Source organism: Kogia breviceps, chromosome 3 (genome assembly GCF_026419965.1).
Source record: "Kogia breviceps isolate mKogBre1 chromosome 3, mKogBre1 haplotype 1, whole genome shotgun sequence".
Taxonomy (NCBI): Eukaryota; Metazoa; Chordata; class Mammalia; order Artiodactyla; family Physeteridae; genus Kogia; species Kogia breviceps.
In genome coordinates this window covers 61,658,960-61,682,831 of record NC_081312.1, presented here as the reverse complement: position 1 = coordinate 61,682,831, position 23,872 = coordinate 61,658,960, and the positions used below count along the sequence as shown (strand labels likewise).

Here is a 23,872-nt window from a genome sequence, read left to right as displayed (position 1 = left end):
CAAATGAGTCCAACCTACCATATTTGACCAAAAGACTTTTGGATTAGTTATAAATTCAATTTTTGCCCCTCTCAGTTTTTGTTGCTTCTCTTTTTGAAAATGTTTTGGTTATTGGTTTCCTGCTTCCACAGAAGGTTGACATCTCTATTTGGGCATTTTCCTAATTTCTTGTTGAAAATTTAATTTCTTTACCTTTCTTTTTTTTTTTTTTTTTTTCTTTTTTGCGGTACACGGACCTCTCACTGTTGTGGCCTCTCCCATTGTGGAGCACAGGCTCCAGACACGCAGGCTCAATGGCCATGGCTCACGGGCCCAGCCCCTCTGTGGCATGTGGGATCTTCCCAGACCGGGGCATGAATCCGTGTTCCCTGCATCGGCAGGCGGACTCTCAACCACTGCACCACCAGGGAAGCCCACCTTTCATATTTTTAACAAATATAAGTATTTTGACCTTATTTCATACATTTTTACTTATGGTGTGTTCAATTATTTTCTAAATAATTTCTATTGCAGTTTTCTTTATCTTTTTGATACACAATTTATGTGGGAAAGTGTTTTTTAAACTTGTTGAGATTATTTTGTTTAATTTTTATTGTTTATCCGTATTAACACAAGAAAATATGTTCTTTAGAGTAACAGTTTCTTGGAATTTATTGATATTTGCTTTGTGGTTTACTAGATATCCCAATAGTATCTACAATACTAATTCAATGCTATTATATGCAGTGACTTTTATATTGTAGGTGCACTAAGTGGTGTGCAGGTTTGGAATCAGACAGTCTTGGATTTGAATCCCACTTGTTTTCTGGATACCCTTGTATTTGTATCTTAACTTCTTCTTTTTAAAATGTTTTATTTTTTTTGGAAGTATAGTTGATTTACCATGTTTCAGGTGTACAGCAAAGTGATTCAGTTATACATATATATATATGTATATATGTGTTTTTTTCCAGATTCTTTTCCATTATAGGTTATTACAAGATATTGAATATAGTTCCCTATGCTATACAGTAGGTCCTTGTTGTTTATCTGTAATATTTTAAATATAGTAGTATGTATCTGTTAATTCCAAATTTCCAATTTATTTCTCCCTGCTTTCCTCTTTGATAACCATAAGTTTTTCTGAAGTATCTTAACTTTGTTTTCATAAGTATCTTAACTTCTTGAAGTCTCAGAGTTTTGTATGTAATATGGGTGTTCTGGGGATTTAATAAGACACTGTATAGTGTGTTGCCTGATGAATGGTAAGTGCTCAGTTAATAATAGGTATAGCTGTTATATTGTTCTGTTATTCCATCCTTCTGTGGCATAGTTCTTTCACTTGATCTAAAAAATACTTTTTGAGATTTTCAATGCACCTGTGTTTTGTCCATTTCTCCATATGTTATAATAGCTTTTACTTTATGTGAGTAGAAGCTGTTTAATCTTTATTATGAATTTGGCAATGTTTTATCTTTCTTATGAATTCTGTCTCTTATCAGTTTTGAATGACCTACTTTGGCCTATTTAATGCTGCAATTCTACTCTTATATGGCCAGCCCCATGTTGTTATCTGTTTGTGTTCAGGAATATTTTCATTTTAATCATCTCTTTGTTGTTTGTTTTGTTTTATATGAACCATATAAGTGGCATGTGTTTAATTTGGTCTTACTAACATTATTTTATTTTGTGGTTTCTTTTCAAAATTTTCTTTCTAGTTTGTCTTTTGTTAAACCATTATTTTCTTTAGCAATATTATTGTCTGTGCTGTTTTCAGAGTGGTAAGACCTATTAAAATTACTTCAGAGCTTGCACAAGTAGTAGAAAAAGTTCAAATACAAAGATGTGTATGGCATAAAGAGCACTCCCCATCTTGAATGCTGTCCTCCCCAGTCCTCTTCTCCCTGAAATCAACCATTGTCAAGTGCATTGTATGTATCTATTCGGACATTTTCTTTTTTATTTATGTCATGCAGGTTTGTGTGGATTAATGTTTTTACATATGTGGAATAAGGTAATTTATATCATTCTGCATCTTGATTTTTTTCTCTAAAAAAATACTTGCACGTATCTTTGTGTACATATGTGTATTTTTCTATTTGGAATTCCTGGCCAAAGTGTATATTTAATTTAAATTGGAAGATTATTGTGTATATTTGCACTTCCTTTTTTTAAGTGTAATCTAAACTTTTCATTTACTTAAGAAAATAATAATTATATTTTTTGGGGAAACAATGCCATGAGCTAAAAAGAGATTAATAACAAATTATATAAAAGATTCCTTAATGTAAAATATGGGTGAATATTAATTGTGCAAATAGGTGTGGCATTCACAAAAAAAGATGTGATGCTCTCACATCTCCTTCAAGAGAATCTGATGGAAGAACATACTTGGACAGCCTCCAGCTGCTGTCCTGTAGATCTACCATGGCATTCACTCCAGGGCCATTCTTCCTCTGGATTGCTCCCAGCCAGTGACTGAGCACAGGGGCTTTCTAAAGCTGACCCTTTCCAGCTCAATGTGGGACTGTTTTATCAGGCACTTTGGCTCAGAAACTTTCCATCTGCCTGGCTGACTCTTTCTCAGAACTGGTCCATAATCTGAAGCTCTTCCTACCTAGTCCTTCCTCTCTTTTCCCCTTCCACAGTTGTCAGATCTACATCATGGTCTGAAGGCTCCCCCTGCATGTTGCTCCCTCTCTCTTTATCCTCCACTGGTAGCATCTGATTCTAAATGAACTGACACAATAGGGGGTCTGCAATATGAGTACAATGTTGTATAAACTATGTGTTTATAAAGTATGAGCATGTATTTTTCTATCTTTGTATATAGAAAAGTGTGAATATAGGGAATTGAGAGTAGGCAGAATTGTCTGAACAGAAGTAGGAATTGTAGCAATTATAAGAAGTGTTGGTTAGAACTGGTGATGATGGAGTAATGCATTAGAAAGGTAGTTCAGAAGTAAATTGGTACTGGTGGTTGTTCACACCCAATGACCAGAAGGAAAAGGATCCAACAGGACTTTCTGGTACAAAAAGAGGGCCCAGAACACTTTCCATTCACCAGAACTGTAATCAGACCTTTGTTCAAAGACTCTTGGTTTCTTTGAATGGGAATGATACTTAGATACAAAGATCTGTGTGTCTCATTTCTTTTAAAAGCAAATTTTACCTGTTTATATATATTGTAATTAGTGATATTTTTTGTTTTATCCTGCCATTTGATTTTTGTTTCTCATAGATGCTGCCTTTTGTTTGTTTATATTTTATTTCCTATCTTAAATTTATCTTTTTTATTATTCCTTAAAAAAATGTCAGTGGTCTGCATATAATATATTATGATTTAATTTTTTTTAATTTTAATTTTTTTATTGAAGTAGAGTTGATTTACAATGTTGTGCCAATCTCTGCTGTGCAGCGAAGTGACTCAGCTACACATATACAGACATTTAAACAATTTTTTTCCATTATGGTTTATCACAGGATATTGAATATATTTCCCTGTGCTCTACAGCAAGACCTTGTTGTTTATCCATCCTATATATGTAGTTTACATCTGCTCATCCCACACTCCCAGTCCTTCCCTCCCCTACCACTCTCCTCCTTGCCAACTACGAGTCTGTTCTCTATGTCTGTGAGTCTGTTTTGTAGATAGATTCATTTGTGCCATATTTTAGAATCCACATATAAGTGGTATCACATGGTATTTGTCTTTCTCTTTCTGACTTACTTCACTTAGTATGATAGTCTCTAGTTGCATCCATGTTGCTGCAAATGGCATTATTTCATTCTTTTTTTATGGCTGAGTAGAATTCCATTGTGTGTATGTACCAATTCTTCTTTATCCATTCATCTGTCGATGGACACTTAGGTTGTGTCCATGTTTGGCTATTGTGAATAGTGCTGCTATGAACACAGGGGTGCATGTATTTTTTTGAGTTATAGTTTTGTCTGGGTATATGCCCAGGAGTGGGATTGCTGGATCATATGGTAATTCTATTTTTAGTTTTCTGAGGAACCTCCATACTGTAATGTTTTCCATAGTGGCTGCACCAACTTACATTCCCACCAACAGTGTAGGAGGGTTCCCTTTTCTTCACACCCTCTCCAACATTTGTTATTTGTAGACTTTTTAATGATGGCCGTTCTGACTGGTGTGAGATGGTGCCTCACTGTAGTTTTGATTTGCATTTCTCTAATAATTAGTGATGCTGAGCATCTTTTCATGTGCCTACTGGCCATCTGTATGTCTTCTTTGGAGAAATGTCTATTAAGGTTTTTTGCCCTTATTTTCATTTTTTAACTACCTGGGTAAATTGTGTTTTATCATGCCTACTTTGGGAGTTATATATATTGTTTCTTATTCCTATGATGGTTTCCATAGAATATATATGTTTAACTTAACAGTAGCTAATTTTTGTTGTTGTTGTTTGTTTTTTAAATTTTTGGCTGCACCATGCAGCATGTGGGATCTTAGTTCCCCAACCAGGAGTCGAACTTGTGCTCCCTGCAGTGGAACCATGGAGTCTTAACCACTAGACCAGGGAAGTCCCTCAATATCTAATATTAATCAATACCTTTATACTCTTCCAGGAAACTACAATGACTATAAATCTTTTATTCCATTTATTCTTTTTTGATTTAATATTCTCTAACTTTGATACATTTTTAGATCCTTATCTTTTAAAATTCCAAAGACATTATTCTTATCATTTTATGCAATATTGCTTATGTTTTACCCATGTATTTATCTCTCTCTCTTTTCCTTTCTATTTTTTTTTGGGGGGGGCAAAAATTATTTTTTAACACAGATTTTCATCTATTCACTTTTGCTTACAACACTAAATTACTTACATTACATTTTACTATAACAATGAACCTTTCTATTTTTTGAGTATCTCAGACCATCCTGTCTGGAATCATTTTGCCCTCTGCTAAAGTATATCTTTTAGAACTTGCTTTAAGGGAAGTGGTAAAATCCTGTTTTTTAATTGTTTCAAATGTCTTTATATTCATGCTTGTGGGATATTTTACTTAGGGATAATACAATTGCAAATATTTACTTTTAGCACACTAATGATGTTCCACAATTTTCTGGTGTACACTATGGCTGTTGAGAATTGAGTCTTAAGTATGAATCCTTTGAAGATAATCAATTCTCTGCATCCTCCCCCTAACTTTTTACTTTTAAGTTATTCTCTTTTCTTCCATACAGTTTCAGTATGATGTGTCTAGTTGTAGATTTCTTCTTATTTATTGTATTTAAGAATAATTGGGATTTTTGAATCTGTGGTTTGATATCTTTCATCAGCTATGTAAAATTTTTAGTCACTATTTCTTCATATTTTGCCTCTGTCCATTCTCTCTTTCATTTTCTGGGACTTTAATCACATGTATTAGCTACTTTTTTTTCTCTTGAAACTGAATCCTGGACAATTTCTTCTAGTCTTTAGTTCAGGTTCATAAATTCTTTCTTCTGTTACGTCTAATATATTGTTAAACTTGTTCTCTGTATTTTTAAATTGGGTTTTGTATTTTTCTTTTTATAAATTATATATTTCCTCCAAACCTATTATGTTCTCGTGTTTTGTTTCTTTGTGTACCTGTCTGTCTTTAAATGTTTATCATTGTATTTAAAACACTATTTTTAGTAAATATTTGAGACCTGGAATGGCAGTTCCTCCTCTAGAGAAAAAAAATTTTTTTTTCAGAACCTGAGATCTGTACCACTCAACCTAAATTTAAGGTTGAGGCTTGAGTTTCTATGAACACCTTGTGACAGAGCCTAGGCTGAAAGTATACACAAATGTTGATTTACTTCCATTCATTCCTAATCTGAGGGTATAGCCTTGTAGTATCCCTGTAGCCTTGGATACTTGTATATTTTATATATATAAAATCAGTTTCCATCCCTCAGGGAGATTCTGGGCTGGGATTTCTGTCATTCTTGCCCTCAAAAGTTGCAGATATGCAGCTCGGCTTTGCAACGGTTTTGGCAAACATCTTGAAAACAAAATAATCTTTGAAAACTGGGTTTACATTTTCAGGTTTTTGCTTTTTCCTGTATTTTTGCTCAGTATTTCTTCATCACCTTGTTAGCTTTTTGATGCTTTGAAGATTATCTTTGACATAATACACACTTTCTTAGTTGTTCTCAGCAGAAGTACCTAGCATGCCATAATTAGAAGCAGAAGTAATAACTGACTTTAAAGGTAGCAAAACTGTTTCAATTTCCATCTGCATCCCAGCTTTTATTACATGCATACTAATTTTAGCAATATCCCTGTAGTAGAGGAGGAGAATTTTTACATCATGTGTAAGTTAGGCAATGCTGTAATTGCCTTGGGCCATATCCTGACAGGTTCCAAGATATGAACCACATTCTCTTTTTTTTTCTTAACATCTTTATTGGAGTATAATTGCTTTAAAATGGTGTGTTACTTTCTGCTTTATAACAAAGTGCATCAGCTATACATATACATATATCCCCACATCTCCTCCCTCTTCCGTCTCCCTCCCACCCTCCCTATCCCACCCTTCTAGGTGGTCACAGAGCACTGAGCTGATCTCCCTGTGCTATGTGGCTGCTTCCCACTAGGTATGTATTTTACATTTGGTAATATATATAAGTACATGCCACTCTCTCACCTCTTCCCAGCTTACCCTTGCCCCTCACCCGTGTCCTCAAGTCCATTCTCTATGTCTCCATCATTATTCTTTTCCTGCCCCTAGGTTCTTCAGAACCATTTTTTGTTTTTTAGATTTCATATATATGTGTTAGCATATGATATTTGTTTTACTCTTTCTGACTTAATTTCACTCTGTCTGACAGACTCTAGGTCCATCTACCTCACTACAAGTAACTCAATTTCGTTTCTTTATATGGCTGAGTAATATTCCATTGTATATATGTGCCACATCTTCATTATCAGTTCGTCTGTCAGTGGACCCTTTGGTTGCTTCCATGTCCTGGCTATCATAAATAGTGCTGCAATGAACATTGTGGCACATGACTCTTTTTGAATTATGGTTTTCTCAGGGTATATGCCCAGTAGTGGGATTGCTGGGTCATATGGTAGTTCTATTTTTAGTTTTATAAGGAAACTCCATACTGTTCTCCATAGTGGTTGTATCAATTTACATTCCCACCAACAGTGCAAGAGGGTTCCCTTTTCTCCACATCCTCACCAGCATTTATTATTTGTTGATTTTTTAATGGTGGCCATTCTGACTGGTCTGAGGTGATACTTCATTATAATTTTGAGTTGCATTTCTCTATTGATTAGTGATGTTGAGCATCCTTTCCTGTGTTTGTTGGCAATCTGTATATCTTCTTTGGAGAAATGTCTGTTTAGGTCTTCTGCCCATTTTTGGGTTTGGTTGTTTGTTTTTTTAATATTGAGCTGCATGAGCTGCTTGTAAATTTTGGAGACTAATCCTTTGTCAGTTGCTTTGTTTGCAAATATTTTCTCCCATTCTGAGGTTGTCTTTTTGCCTTGTTTATGTTTTCCTTTGCTGTGTAAAAGCTTTTAAGTTTCATTAGGGCCCATTTGTTTATTTTTGTTCTTATTTCCATTTCTCTAGGAGTTGGGTCAAAAAGGATCTTGCTGTGAATTATGTCATAGTGTTCTGACTATGTTTTTCTCTAAGAGTTTGATAGTGTCTGGCCCTACATTTAAGTCTTTAATCCATTTTGAGTTTATTTTTGTGTATGGTGTTAGGGAGTGTTCTAATTTCATTCTTTTATGTGTAGCTGTCCAGTTTTCCCAGCACCACTTATTGAGGAGGCTGTTTTTTCTTCATTGTATAGTCTTGCTTCCATTATCAAAAATAAGGTGACCATATGTGTGTGGGTTTAACTCTGGGCTTTCTATCCTGTTCCATTGATCTATATTTCTGTTTTTGTGCCAGTACCATACTGTCTTGATTACTGTAGCTTTGTAGTATAGTCTTAAGTCAGGGAGGCTGATTCCTCCAGCTCCATTTTTCTTTCTCAAGATTGCTTTGGGTATTCGGGGTCTTTTGTGTTTCCATACAAATTGTGAAATTTTTTTCTAGTTCTGTGAAAAATGCCATTGGTAGTATGATAGGAATTGTATTGAATCTGTAGATTGCTTTGGGTAGTAGAGTCATTTTCACAATGTTGATTCTTCCAATCCAAGAACATGGTATATCTCTCCATCTGTTTGTATCATCTTTAATTTCTTTCATCAGTGTCTTATAGTTTTCTGCATATAGGTCTTTTGTCTCCTTAGGTAGGTTTATTCCTAGGTATTTAATTCTTTTTGTTGCAATGGTAAATAGGAGTGTTTCCTTCATTTCTTTTTCAGATTTTTCATCATTGGTGTATAGGAATGCAAGAGATTTCTGTGCATTTATTTTGTATCTTGCTACTTTACCGAATTCATTGATTAGCTCTAGTAGTTTTCTGGTACCATCTTTAGGATTCTCCATGAAGAGTAACCTGTCATGTGCAAACAGTGACAGTTTTACAGCTTCTTTTCAGTTTTGGATTCCTTTTATTTCTTTTTCTTCTCTGATTGCTGCGGCTAAAACTTCCAAAACTATGTTGCATAATAGTGGTGAGTGTGGGCAACCTTGTCTTGTTCCTGATGTTAGAGGAAATGGTTTCAATATTTCACCATTGAGAACGATGTTGGCTGTGGGTTTGTCATATATGGCCTTTCTGATGTTGAGGAAAGTTCTCTCTATGCCTACTTTCTGGCAGATTTTTATCATAAATGGGTGTTGAATTTTGTTGAAAGCTTTTTCTGCATCTCTTAAGATGATCATATGGTTTTTATTCTTCAATTTGTTAATTTGGTGTATCACATTGATTGATTTGCGTATATTGAAGAATCCTTGCATTCTTGGGATAAACCCCACTTGATTGTGGTGTATGATCCTTTTAATGTTCTGCTGGATTCTGTGTGCTAGTATTTTGTTGAGGATTTTTGCATCTATGTTCATCAGTGATATTGGCCTGTAGTTTTCTTTCTTTGTGACCTCTTTGTCTCATTTTGGTATCAGGGTGATAGTGGCCTCCTAGAATGAGTTTTGGAGTGTTCCTCCTTCTGTTATATTTTGGAAGAGTTTGAGAAGGATAGGTGTTAGCTCTTCTCTAAATGTCTGATGGAATTCACCTGTGAAGCCATCTGGTCTGGGCTTTGGTTTGTTGGAAGACTTTTAATCATAGTTTCAATTTCATTACTTGTGATTGGTCTGTTTATATTTTCTATTTTTTCCTGATTCAGTCTTGGAAGGTTGTGCTTTTCTAAGAATTTGTCCATTTCTTCCACACTGTCAATTTTATTGGCATATAGTTGCTTGTAGTAATCTCTCATGATCCTTTGTATTTCTGCAGTGTCAGTTGTTACTTCTCTTTTTTCTTTTCTAATTCTATTGATTTGAGTCTTCTCCCTTTTTTTCTTGGTGAATCTGGCTAATTCTTTGTCGATTTTGTTAATCTTCTCAAAGAACCAGTGTTTATTTTTATTGATCTTTGCTATTGTTTCCTTCATTTCTTTTTCCTTTATTTTGATCTTATTTTTATCATTTCTTTCCTTTTGCTAACTTCAGGGTTTTTTTTTTCTTCTTTCTTTAATTGCTTTAGGTTTAAGATTAGGTTGTTTATTGGAGATGTTTCTTGTTTCTTAAGGTAGGATTTTATTCCTATAAACTTCCCTCTTAGAACTGCTGTTGCTGCATCCCATACATTTTGGGTCATCGTGTTTTCATTGTCACTTTTTTCTAGGTATTTTTTTATTTCCTCTTTGATTTCTTCAGTGAGCTCTTGGTTGTTTAGTAGTGTATTGTTTAGCTCCATGTGTTTGTATTATTTACAGATTTTTTTTCCTGTAATTGTTATCTAGTCTCATAGAGTTGTGGTCAGAAAAGAAACTTGATATGATTTCAATTTTCTTAAATTTACCAAGGCTTGATTTGTGACCCAAGATATGATCTCTCCTGGAAAATGTTCCATGAGCACTTGAGAAGAAAGTGTATTCAGTTGTTTTTGGATGGAATGTCTTATAAATATCAATTAAGTCCTTCTTGTTTAATGAATTATTTAAAGCTTGTGTTTCCTTATATATTTTCATTTGGGGTGATCTGTGCATTGGTGAAAATGGAGTGTTAAAGTCCCCTAGCATGATTGTGTTACTGTCGATTTCCCCCTTTATGGCTGTTAGCATTTGCCTTACATATTGAGGTGCTCCTATGTTGGGTGCATAAAGATTTACAATTGTTATATCTTCTTCTTAGATTGATCCCTTGAGCATTATGTAGTGTCCTTCTTTGTCTCTTGTAATAGTCTTTATTTTAAAGTCTATTTTGTCTGACTTTCTTTGTCTGCCTATTTTGTCTGTCTATTTGTCTTTTTCCATCCCCTCACTTTCAGTCTGTATGTGTCCCTAGGTTTGATGTGGGTCTCTTGTAGACAGCATATATATGGGTCTTGTTTTTGTATCCATTCAGCCAGGCTATGTCTTTTGGTTGGAGCATTTAGTCCATTTACATTTAATGTAGTTATCAATATGTATGTTCCTGTTACCATTTTCTTAATTGTTTTGGGTTTGTTATTGTAGGTCCTTCCCTTCTCTTGTGTTTCCTGCCTAGAGAAGTTCCTTTAGCATTTGTTGTAAAGCTGGTTTGGTAGTGCTGAACTCTCTCACCTTTTGCTTGTCTGTAAAGTTTTTAATTTCTCCATCGAATCTGAATGAGATCCTTGCTGGGTAGAGTAATCTTGGTTGTAGGTTTTTTTCCCTTTCATCTCTTTAAATATGTCCTGTCACTCCTTTCTGGCTTGCAGAGTTTCTGCTGAAAGAGCAGCTGTTAATCTTATGGGGATTCTCTTGTGTGTTATTTGTTGTTTTTCCTTTGTTTCTTTTAATATTTTTTCTTTGCATTTAGTTTTTAATAGTTTGATTAATATGAGTCTTAGCGTGTTTCTCCTTGGATTTATCCTCTGTGGGACTCTCTGCACTTCCTGAACTTGATTGACTATTTCCTTTCCCTTATTAAGATAGTTTTCAACAATAATCTCTTCAAATATTTTCTCAGTCCCTTTCTTTTTGTCTTCTTCTTCTTGGACTCCTGTAATTCGAATATTGGTGCATTTAATGTTATCCTAGAGGTTTCTGAGATTGTCCTCAATTCTTTTCATTCTTTTTTCTTTATTCTGCTCTGCAGTAGTTATTTCCAGTATTTTACCTTCTAGGTCACTTATCCATTCTTCTGCCTCAGTTATTCTGCTATTGATTCCTTCTAGGGAATTTTAAATTTCATTTATTGTGTTGTTCATCATTGTTTGTGCTTTAGTTCTTCTGGGTCCTTGTTAAACATTTCTTGTATTTTCTCCATTCTGTTTAGAAGATTTTGGATATCTTTACTATCATTACTCTGAATTCTTTTTCAGCTAGACTGCCTATTTCCTTGTCATTTGTTTGGTCTGGTGGGTTTTTATTTTGCTCCTTCATCTGCTGTGTGTTTCTCTGTCTTCTCATTTTGCTTAACCCACTGTGTCTGGGGTCTCCTTTTTTCAGGTTGAAGTTTCACTTCCTGTTGCTTTTGGTGTCTGACCCCATTGGCTAAGGTTGGTCAGTGGGTTTTGAATGCTTCCTGGTGGAGGGGACTGGTGCCTGTGTTCTGGTGGATGAGGGTGGATCTTGTCTTTCTGGTGGGCAGGACTGCATCCGTTGGTGTGTTTTAGGGTTTCTGTTACCTTATTATGATTTTAGGCAAGCTTTATGCTAATGAGTGGGGTTGTGTTTCTGTCTTGCTAGTTGTTTGGCCTAGGGGGTCCAGCACTTTATCTTGCTGGTGCTACAGTGCTGGAGACAGTTGAGTGCAGCTTGGTCTTAGCATTGAGATGGAGATCTCTGGGAGAGCTTTTGCCATTTGATGTTACATGGAGCTGGGAGGTCTCTGGTGGAGCAATATCCTGAACTCAGCTCTCCCACCTCAGAGGCCTAGGCCTGACACCCGGCCAGAGCACCAAGATCTTGTCAGCCACCTGGGTTTTGGGAAGTCTGAGGTCTTCTGCTAGCGTTTAGTAGTTGTTCTGTAGTAGTTGTTCTACATTTATATGTATTTCTGATGTATTTGTGGGGAGGAAGGCGATCTCCATGTCTTACTCCTTCGCCATCTTGACGGTCTCCTTCCACATTCTCTTTTTAAAAAGCAATCACTGATTGTTAGTAGGTTCTGCTGTTCTGATATCTATAAAGTGCAGTGTTAAAATTTTTGTCCTTGTTACTGTTAAAAGCATTGTTTTAAGTATGTAATAGCTGCTATTCCATCATATTTGAATATTTTGTGCAAGCATATGGTAAAATAGTTCCAAAATCTCTTGTGTGTCACATAGTTTGTCTTTGAAGAATAATGATGAAAGTGACCATGTATCTTTCTGTAATGTCCAGTAATTCTCTTACCTTACATTGTGGTATAACTACTTTCCATAAATACAACAGAGAGGATGAACAAAAATTCAATGCTGGTGATTCCTAAATTACCCTTAGCCTTCTACATATTTGTTCCATTCTTAGTGATAACTGCATGACACTCTTTTTAAAAATTTATTTATTCATTTATTTTTTTGGCTGTGCTGGGTCTTTGTCGTGACATGCAGGCTCTGTGGCGTGCGGGCTTCTCTAGTTGCAGCGCATGGGCTTAATTGCGGTATGTGGAATCTTAGTTCTCCCATCAGGGATCGAACCCAGGCTCCCTGCATTGGGAGTGCCGAGTCTTAACACCTGGACCACCAGGGAAGTCCCTATGTGATACTTTTAAAAGTTGATTTTCTATTGAATAAATATTTAAAAATTTTGAAATGTTAATTGAAACCTAAAAATTTCAGCAAACAAAGCAGAAGGATTTTATTCATCATGTATCCACTGGGCTATGAAACTTAGGTCTTGTAGTTGTTTGTATATATCCAAATCTCTGATTACAAGATAGAGAAGCAGCACATTTAATAATAATCATAATTATTGCCACAATTCACCCTTACAACAATAAGTATTTATATAATTTAATTGACGGAGTTAAAAGTATAAAGCATTTAAGGAAATTTTCATTCCAATTAATATTTAGAATGCTTACTTGTATTTGTCAATGAATAGTTGCATATTGACAGTAACTCCAAATTATATGTTTTGTTCATAATAGTGATGTTGATATACTAAAGAGATTCAATGCCAACCTATGAGGTCACAGGATCATTGATTGCTTCTAAGACCAGGGATGTCAGAAATAATGTAGAAGTATCTATTTGGCTAAATTCCAATGCCGAAGCCAAACTGTGGGTTTTGGCCAAATACTTAGTCTGCAGCCAGACTTTGACGCATCTCTGGTGTTTTCTAGAATTCTACCTTTCCTGTATATTGCTCTTTTGGTAATAATGTTATACTATGAAGCAACAGTAATCATAGGCTTTTAAAAGTATTCCACTATATAGCTTAAAACTGTTATCTTTTTTTTATCACAGAGTGTGCAAGCAAGCAGAATTTTATTTGAGAAATTTACATCTGAAGGCAAGGAAAGTGTCATTACTTTAAATCAGCGTAGGAGAAGTTCTAGGGTAAGTATAATTTTTATTCTAAATTATGGGTTGGTGGCTTTATGGGACTACAGTTCAGATATTATTGCTAGCGATTTCAGAAATAATTTCTTGATGCTTCCTCATTCTGGGAAATGCCTCAGGATATTCACTAGTGTCTTTGCAGAGGACATGTTTCCTCTTTCAAATCTGTGGTCTTTATTGACACTCAGAAGATGTTATTTACTAATCAATAGCAGGATATCAGCTGTGAGTTTTCCTAAAATTCCTAAAAAGTCTGGGTTTGCACTCATTTATCACTGCTTGCCCAGGTCTTAAATGATCAAAGGAACATGTTTATGAATCTTTTGACCAAATGCAGGGAGGGAATTGTTTATGGCTATGAAACAGAGTAAAACTGAATTTTCTAAATGGTGATTGGACTCATGCCCGTGACGTTATTATCCCTACAGTGTATCTAAATAAACTAATTAATAAACACAATAGGAGAGAAAAGAGATAGCAATTGAGGGAAGAAGAAAGGTATGAAATTTATATTAGTGGGTTAATAAATATCTTGAACTTTATGAGGGACAAACAAGAAAGGGTTTTATTTTTCTTTCCTTAAGGCCTTCAGCCCTTACTCCCCTTGGTGATATCTTGGGGTGCTGAGTGCCACATAGTAGAGAGCTTTATTGACCTAGGACAAATCAAATCCCCATTCTGGTCAGTTACACTAGGTTTAATATGTGTCTGTGCCTCCTTCCATATTCCCCATACAGTCAGGTAATACTTTTTTTTGGAGTAATATTTCATTTAATATAGATCACTTTTGCTGTTTTTAACATATATCACTATTGCTTATTAAATATTTGTCCTCATATATGTTTTATCTTTTTATTTTTCATTAGTCTGAGTGATATGGGGGTCATATCATTCTTGTTTTATCCACAGCACCTAGAACAGTGACCATCACTTAAAAACATAATTGAACCAACAAATGACACTTTCTACTTTGGAATGCATAGACTACTCTAATAGCATTATTATACCTACCTGTCAGATATTACTATTTTTTTTTTTTTTTTTTTTTTGTAGTATGCGGGCCTCACTGTTGTGGCCTCTGCCGTTGCGGAGCACAGGCTCCGGACGCGCAGGCTCAGCGGCCATGGCTCACGGGCCCAGCCGCTCTGCGGCATGTGGGATCTTCCCAGACCGGGGCACGAACCCGTGTCCCCTGCATCGGCAGGCGGATTCTCAACCACTGCGCCACCAGGGAAGCCCCAGATATTACTATTTTTAACGGCTGTTTCTAATCCATCCTCCCTATTGTCCCCTGCAATGTTCTTAAAACACAGGTGTAATTACAACGCTCAATCTCAACAAACTGAATAACTCCACCTATCAAAGTCAGAGTGCTTCACTAAGCCTCATAACCTGGCCTTGGCTATATTTTCTATCTGCCCTCCCATTATGATTCTGCTTCCATGTAACCCCCAGGTACCCTGTACTCTGCACCAGAGTCCTTGGGGACTAAAATCCCAGCACTTTGACACTTCTCTGTGCTTGTATAGGCTATTCCTTTGGCCTGGGATGTTCTCAACCCCTCTCAGTTTGTGGAAATGTCACTACCTTTTACAGGCCAGCCCTAATGCTACCTCTTCAAGCTGGTCAATCCACGTTCCTTTCCATTCTGAATTGACCTCCACCTCTCCTGTGCTCTCTTTACACCTGATTCATGCTATCTTTACAGTCATTGTTACAGCTGCTTTGGATTATAGTTACTTCTTTATGTCTGTTTCCACCATCATACATGAAATATGTCATTTTTTTGTATTTTCTACTCTATTTGATATGTTAGTACTTCACAACTCTTTTAGCATAATAGTTCTCATAGCAGGTAATAATATTTATGTGGCCTTATGGGGTAAAAGGTTGAGGTTGCTCATGATTTAGAGGAGACTGTTCAGTAGCCACTGAAAAGTAGTAGGAACAGTAGCTGCTCCAGGTCCCACTAGTGCAGCCCCAGGGCTAAGAGGATTAATGGCCCAGCATATCTATGGCACATTTACACACACCTGTGCTACTTTCTGGAAACTTTGGTGTTTGTTATATATGTTGAATTTAAAAAATAAGATAGCTTTCATTATTATACACTTTTCAAAATTAATTGATGGATTTTAAGCTCTGCTCCCATCTGTAAAGTCAGTGATTTCAAAATCAGTAAGAACCTGTATTTTAATTAGTGTTTCTGCATTTCATTAATTTACTTAAACAGTTATTATTAGCCGATTGTCATATGATATTTTAGTTTACCAAATAGTGTCTAGAGTCAGTGTATATTTGTCATTTGATTATTTCAGGTTTTTTTCCTAAGAAAATCTGCCTCATTTGAAAATATCCAAAAATGTTTCAGCATGAAATCTCCACAATTAAAGGTATGATAATTTTTCAGTTTTTGTTATTCAAAAGAAATGTTTACATTTCTAGTAATAATCACCACCTATGCTTTTTGTTGGCTTTCCTGAAATAGTGTGATCACTTGATTCATCCAAAGTTGACTGAAATTTTGGATTCAACTGTGTATTTGGTAGCCCCTGTAAGATTATTGTTCATAGTGCCAATTGAAGATTTTCAACATCTCTCGGAAGTGTCTCATATTCATACTTTGACTTTACTTGGTATATTGTAAATCAAGTCACTTATAATATTGATCTACACTTGCATTGGGCTCACAGTGTTAATGCATTTTCATGGACTCTATTCCACTTTGGTCTTGAGCTACACAATATCCTGATAAGAGGGAAGATGAGACAGATACTATCCTTATTTTATATATGAAAAAGCAAAGGTCAGAAAGTGAAAAGTGGCAGAGCTAGTACTTAAACCCACACCTTCTCTTACCAAACGCAATGGACTTTCCTCTGCAACAAGAATCCATAAGCGTTTTTGAGTGCTGATCTTAACGTTTAGTAACATTGGCAAATAGCTCCCAGCTTTTGTTTTTCTCTCTGAAATCTGATACTCAGCTTCCTTGATTCTCCATGTTACTTGCTTCTAACTTGCTTTTAACCTGCTTAACTTTAGCCTACTTCCTATTTCATTTCTGGCATTCTTCTTTCTTACCAACTTTTTGATTGTTCTATTTTGTATCCCTGTACACTGACACCATCCTTAAGATTTTTCTATTGACATATAATTAATATATAACATTATATTAGTTTCAGGTGTACCACATAATTATTTAATACCTGTGTATATTGTGAAATGATCATCACAGTAAGTCTAGTTAACATCCATCAACCCACATATTTACACCATTTTTCTTGTGCTGAGAACTTCTAAGAGCTACTTTCTTAGCAACTTTCAAATATACAATACAGTATTTTAACTGTAATCACCATGTGGTATATTAAATCATCCCCAGGACTTATTTATTTTATAACTAAAAGTTTGTACCTTTTGACCACCACACCCAGTTTGCCCATCTCCTACTCCCTGTCTCTGGCAACCATGAATCTGTTCTCTGTATCTATGAGGGTTTTTTTTTGTTGTTTGTTTGTTTTTAGATTCTACATATAAGTGAGGTCATACGGTATTTCTCTTTCTCTATCTGACTTATTTCATTTAGCAGAATGTCCTCAAGGTCCATCCATGTCATTGCCAGTGGCAGGATTTCCTTCTTTTTTATGGCTGAATGACATTCTATTGTGTGTGTATATCTATATCTGTATCTATATCTATATCACATTTTCTTTATTCATTCATCTGTTGATAGGTAGATTGTTTCCATATCTTGGCTTTCGTGAATGATGTGGCTATGAAAATGGGAGTGTGGATATCTCTTCAAGATCATGATTTCATTTCCTTTGGATATATACCCAGAAGTGGGATTGCTGGATCATATATGGTAGTTCTATTTTTAATTTTTTGAAGAGTCTCCATGCTGTTTCCATAGTGGCTGTACCAATTTACATTTCCCGCCAACAGTGTACAAGAGTTCCAACACTTGAACTCACACTTCCAACACAGCCTCACCAACACTTGATGTCTCTTTTTTTTTCTTGTCTTTTTGATAATAGCTATTCTAACAGGTGTGAGGTGATATCTCACTGTGATTTTTATTTGCATTTCCCTGATAATTAGTGACATTGAGCATCTTTTCATGAACCAGTTGGCCATTTGCATGTCTTCTTGGGAAAAATCTCTGCTGAGTTTCTTTGCCCGTTTTTAAATTGGATTGTTTGTTTTTCTTGCTATTGAGTTGGAAGAGTCTCTTACATATTTTGGAATTAAGTCCTTATGAGATAATTGGTTTGTAAATATTTTCTCCCATTCCATAGGTTGCCTTTTCATTCTGCAGATTGTTTATTTTCCTGTGCAGAGGCTTTTAAGTTTGATATAGTCCCACTTGTTTATTTTTGCTTTTGTTGCTTGTGCTTTTGGTGTCATATCCAAAAAATCATCACCCAGACCAACATCAAGGAACTTTTCCCTGGGATTTCTTCTAGTTTTACAGTTTCAGGTCTTACATTTAAGTTTTTAATTCATTTTGAGTTAATTTTTGTGTGTAGTGTAAGGTAGGAGTCCAATTTCATTCTTTAGAGGTGAATATTCCATTTTCCCAGGACAGTTTATTGAAGAACCTATACTTTCACCATTGAGTATTGTTGGCTCCCTTGTCAAATATTAGTTGACTATATATGCATGGGATAATTTCTGAGATACTGATTCTGTTCCATTGGTCTCTGTGTCTGTTTTTATGCCAGCACCATACTGCTTTGATTACTATAGCTTTGTAATAAAGTTTGAAATTAGGAATTCTTATGCCTCCAATTTTTTTCTTCTTTCTCAGAATTCCTTTGGCTATTTGGGGTCTTTCGTGGTTCCATATGAATTTTAAGATTGTTTTTTCTATTTTTGTGAAATATGCTATTAGAATTTTGATAGGTATTGTCTTGCATCTATAGATGCTTTGGGTGGTGTGGATATTCAAAAATACTAATTCTGATTCACGAATGTGAGATATCTTTTTTTTAATTTTTTTTTAATTTTTTTTTATTTTTTAATTTTTTTTGTGGTACACGGGCCTCTCACTGTTGTGGCCTCTCCCATTGCGGAGCGCAGGCTCCAGACGCACAGGCTCAGCGGCCATGGCTCACGGGCCCAGCCGCTCTGCGGCATGTGGGATCTTCCCGGACTGGGGCACGAACCCGTGTCCCCTGCATCGGCAGGCGGATTCTCGACCACTGCGCCACCAGGGAAGCCCGAGATATCTTTTTATTATATTTATTTGTGTCTTCAACTTCTTTCATCAATGTAATTTTTAGTGTACAAATTCTTCACCTCCTTGGTTAAATTTATTCCTAAGTATTTTATTATTTTTGATACTATTGTAAATGAGATTACTTTATTTCTTTTTCAAATAATTCATTGTTAGTAAATAGAAATACAACTGATTTTTGTATGTTGCTTTTGTATCCTGCAACTTACTGAATTCATTGATTAGTTTTAACAGTTTTTTCGTGGAGTCTTTAGAGTTTTCTCTATATATGATCCTATGATCTGCATACAGAGACAATTTTACTTCTTCCTTTCAGATTTGGATGGATTTTCCCCTTTCTCTTTCCTACTTGCTTTGGCTAGGACTTCCAGTACTATGTTGAATAAAAGTGGCAAGAGTGAGCACTCTTGTTTCTGATTTTAGTGGGAAAGCTTTCAACCTTTCACTATTGAGTATGAAGTTAGCTGTGAGTTTGTCATGTATGGCCTTTATTGTGTTGAGGTATGTTCCCTCTATAGCCACTTTGTTGAGAGTTTTTATCATGAAAGGATGTTGAACTTTGTGATATGATTTTTACATGTTTATTGAGTTGATCATATGATCTTTATGTTTCATTCTATTAATGTGATGTATCACATGTATTGATTTGTGTATGTTGAATGATCCTTGCATCCAAGGGATAAATCTTATGTGATCATGTTGTAAGATCTGTTTAATGTGCTGTTGAATTTTTTGCTAGTATTTTCTTGAGAATTTTTGCATCTATATTCATGGAATATTAGTTATAAAAAGAAGGAAATCTTGCCTTTTGTGACAACATGCATGGACCATGGGGCATTATGATAAATGAGAGAGAAAGGGGAGCTGGGTTTAAGATGGCAGCATAGTAAGACCCTGAACTGACCTCCTTCCATGACATAATAAATTTGAAGCTATATATGGAATAATTTTCCTCCAAAAAGGACCTGAGAACTAGATGAAGAGTTCTTCTACAACAAAGATAAAAGAGATGCATCTAGGCAATTAGGAGAGCAGAGACATGATCTCACCTGAGACCCCACCTGATGAATGGTGACCCACAATCAGGAGCGATCCCAAAACTTTCCCTCAAGGAAAAAAGGGAGTGAGCCCACATCAGGAACCCCCACCCTTGGGTCTAGCAATGGAAAGGTGAGCCCCCCAAATGTATGGTTTTGAAAATCCGTGGGTATTGAGTCCAGGAGAACCACTGAACTTTAAGGAATGGAGAACCTTCTCTTAAAGGGCCCCTGCACAGATCCATTTGCCCTGAGATTCAGCACAAAAGCAAAGTTTGAAAAACGCCTAGATCATAAGTGAGGGAGACCCACTTACTGGTCTTAAAGCAGCTGCTGGAGAGGCAGGAACCTGTTGGGACTTCCTCTGGGGACAGAAGTGCTGGTGGGCACCATTTTAAAATCTCATTCTAACTAACTGATGAAGGAGTTGCTGGGTGCCATTTTTTGTGTTCTCCCTATAACCTGCTAGCGCCAGTGGGCATGCTCCACCCACCCCACACTGAAACCAGGCCAGATGAGTGCCCTGAGTAGCTCCCAACACACACACTGTGCAGCAGCCATGTTGGAACCGGGTTGGGTGAGTGCACCAAACCCTGTACACCCTATGACACAACTGTGTTGCAGTCAGGCAGGGCAAGTGCCCCAAGTTCCCCCCACCCTGTGCCACAGCAGCCATGCCACAACTGTTCTGGGTGAGCAAGTGCACCAAGCCTTGCTCTCTCTATGAGGCAGCTGTGGCCTTGCTACAGCCAGCAGGTGCACACAGCCCACACAAGGAGCACCCGTTGAATACCTAACTCTGGTAGCCAGGGGAGATGGTGCTTCTGGGTCCCACGGATCATTTTCTACTCAAGACCACTCTTTCAAGACTCAGAGAGGTGCTGTTTTGCCTAATCCATATAGAAAAACGCAAAGAGTCAGGCAAAAGCAGAGAGAGGAATATGTTACAAAAGAGTTCAAAGTAATGGTCAAAAGATGTTCACCAAATTTGGGAGAAGAATGGATGAACACAGTGAAAACAGCAAAGAGATAAAAAATATAAGAAAGTACCAAACTGAACTGAAAAAATATACCTGAAGAGTTCAACAGCAAACTTGATGAAGGAGAAGAGTGAATAAACAAGTTGGAAGAAAAAGCAACAGAAATCACTCAGACAGGGCAGCAAAATGAAGAAAGAATGTTAAAAAGTGAAGATACTTTAAGGAATCTCTGGTACAACATTAGGCAGAATAACATTCACATTATAGGTGTCCCAGTAGGAGAAGAGAGAGAGAAGGGTCCAGAAAAATTACTTGAAGACATAATGGCTGAAAATTTTCCTAATCTGGAAAAAGACATCCAGGTCCAGGAAATCCAGAGAGTTCCAAATAATATGACCCAAAGAGAAACACACTAAGACACATTAAAATGAAAAAAGGTAAGAATAAAGAGAGAATCTTAAAAGCAGCAAGAGAAAAACAAGTTATTACATACAAGGGAAATCCCATAAGGCTACGAGCAGAATTTTCAGCAGAAACTTTAAAAGCCAGAAGAGAGTGGCATGACATAAAAAAGTGCTGAAAGGGAAAAATTTCCAGCCAAGAATTCTCCACCTGTAAGGTTATTATTCAGAATTGAAGGAGAAATTAAGAGTTTTACAGATAAGCAAAAGCTAAAGGAGTTTACCACTACATCAGCCTTCTATGAAATATTAAAGGGACTTCTGTAAGCTGAAAAGAAAAGGCACTAATTAATAAAAAGAAAACATGTGAAAGTAAAAATCTCACTAGAACAGGTAAATATATAGTAAAGGTAGTGGATCAGTAACTTATAAAGCAAGTTTGAAAGTTAAAAGACAAAAGTAGTAAAATTAAGTAAAATTACAATAATTAGTTAAGGAAAGCATAAAATAAAAGAAGTAAAAGGTATCATAAAAATATAAAATGTGGGGGGGAGGAGTAAAAATGTAAAGCTTTAGGATGTGTTCAAAGTTGTTATCAAGTTAAAAAAAGATTGCTATATACATAGAATGTTATGTGTGAGCCTCATGGTAACCACAAAGAAAAAACTTGTAAACACACAAAAGAAAATGAGAAAGGAATCTAAAGCTAACACTAAAGAAAGCCAGAAAAAACCATAAGGGAACAGAGGAAAAAAAGAAGAAAGGAACAGAGAAGAACTACAAAAACATCCATAAAGCAATTAAAATGGCAATAAGTACCTACCTATCAATTATTACTTTAAATGTAAATGGACTAAATTCACCAATCAAAAGATATAGAGTGGCTGAATGGATTAAAAGTAAAAAACAAGACTCATCTATATGCTGCCTACAAGAAACTCATTTTAGAAGTAAGGACACACATGGACTGAATGTGAAGGGATAGAAAAAGATATTTCATGCAAATGGAAATGAGAAGAAACCTGATATAACTATACTCATATCAGACAAAATAGCCTTTAAAACAAAGACTGTAATAAAAGACAAAGAAGGGCACTACATAATGATAAAAGAGTCAATCCAAAAAGAAAATATAGCATTTACAAATACATATGCACCCAATATAGGAGCATCAAAATATGTAAAACAAATATTAATGGACTTAAAGGGAGAAACTGAAAACAATACAATAAGGAGGGAACTTTAGCAGCCCACTTAACATTAATGGATAGATTATCCAGACAGAAAACCAATAAGGAAACATTGGTCTTAAATGACACATTAAACCAGATAGACTTAATAGATTTATAAAGAATATTCCATCCAAAAGCAGTAAAATACACATTCTTCTCAAGTGCATATGGAACATTTTGCAGGATAGATCACATGTTAGGTCACAAAACAAGTCTCAATACATTCATGAAGATTGAAATCCTACCAAACATTATTTCTGACCACAAAGGTGTGAAACTAGAAATCAATTACAAGAAAAAAACAGGAAAACCACAAAAATGTGGAGATTAAACAACATGCTGTTAGACAACCAACGGGTCATGGAAGAAATCAAAGGAGAAATTTAAAAAACACTTAGGGACAAATGAAGACAGAAGTATGGCATAGCAAAATCTATGGGATTCAGCGAAAGGGGTTCTAAGAGGGACTTTTGTAGCATTACAGTCCTACCACAAGAAACAAGAAAAATCTCAATCTAACTTTACATCTAAAGGAACTAAAAAGAGAAGAAAAAAAAATGAAGCTGAAAGTTGGTAGAAGGAAGGAAAAAATAAAGATCAGAGTGGAAATAAATCGAGACTAAAATGACAATAGGAAAGATCAGTGAAACTTAGCTGGTTCCTTGAGAAGATAAGCAGAATTAACAAGCCTTTTCTTGACTAACCAAGAAAAAAAGAGAGAGGCTTTAAATAAATAAAATAAGAAATGAAAGAGAAGTTACAATTGTTACCACAGAAATGCAAAGGATCATAAGAGAATACTATGAACAATTATATGTCAACAAAGTGTACAACCCAGAAGAGAGACAAATTTCTAGAAACATACAATCTACCAAGGCTGAGTCATGAAGAAATAGGAAACCTGAATAGACTGATCACTAATAAAGAGATTGAATTGGTAATCAAAAACCTCCCTCACTGGTGAATTTTTCCAAACATTCAAAGAAGATTTAATACCTATCCTTCTCAAACTCTTACAAAAAACTGAAGAGGAGGAAAACCGTCCAAACACATTGTGTAAGGCCAGCATTCCCCTGACACCAACACCAGACGAGGGCACCACACAGAAAAAAAAGAAAGAAAGAAAATACAGACCAATTTTTTTTAACATAGACACAAAAATCCTCAACAAAGTATTAGCAAACTGAATTCAGCAGTACATTAAAAGGATCATACACCATGATCAAATGGGTTTTATCCTAGGAATGCAAGGATGGTTCAACACCTGCAAATCAATCAACATGATGCATCTCATTAATAAAATAAAGGATAAAAATCATATGATCATCTCAATAGATGCAGAAAAAGCATTTGACAGAATTCAACATCCATTTATGAAAAAAACTCTCAACAAAGCAGGTATAGAGGGAACATACCTCAATA

General features: G+C 35.8%; 1 protein-coding gene across 1 annotated transcript in view; it reads left to right on the top strand.

Annotated features, from left to right (window-relative positions):
- The window catches only part of TTC6 (tetratricopeptide repeat domain 6), a 217,405-nt gene that overhangs the window by 112,940 nt on the left and 80,593 nt on the right, over window positions 1-23,872 (top strand). Inside the window, exons 8-10 of the mRNA XM_059055640.1 lie at window positions 13,466-13,558; window positions 14,078-14,080; window positions 15,880-15,954. Of these exons, the coding sequence (XP_058911623.1) occupies window positions 13,466-13,558; window positions 14,078-14,080; window positions 15,880-15,954 (171 nt within the window). The remainder of the gene's footprint in view (window positions 1-13,465; window positions 13,559-14,077; window positions 14,081-15,879; window positions 15,955-23,872) is intronic.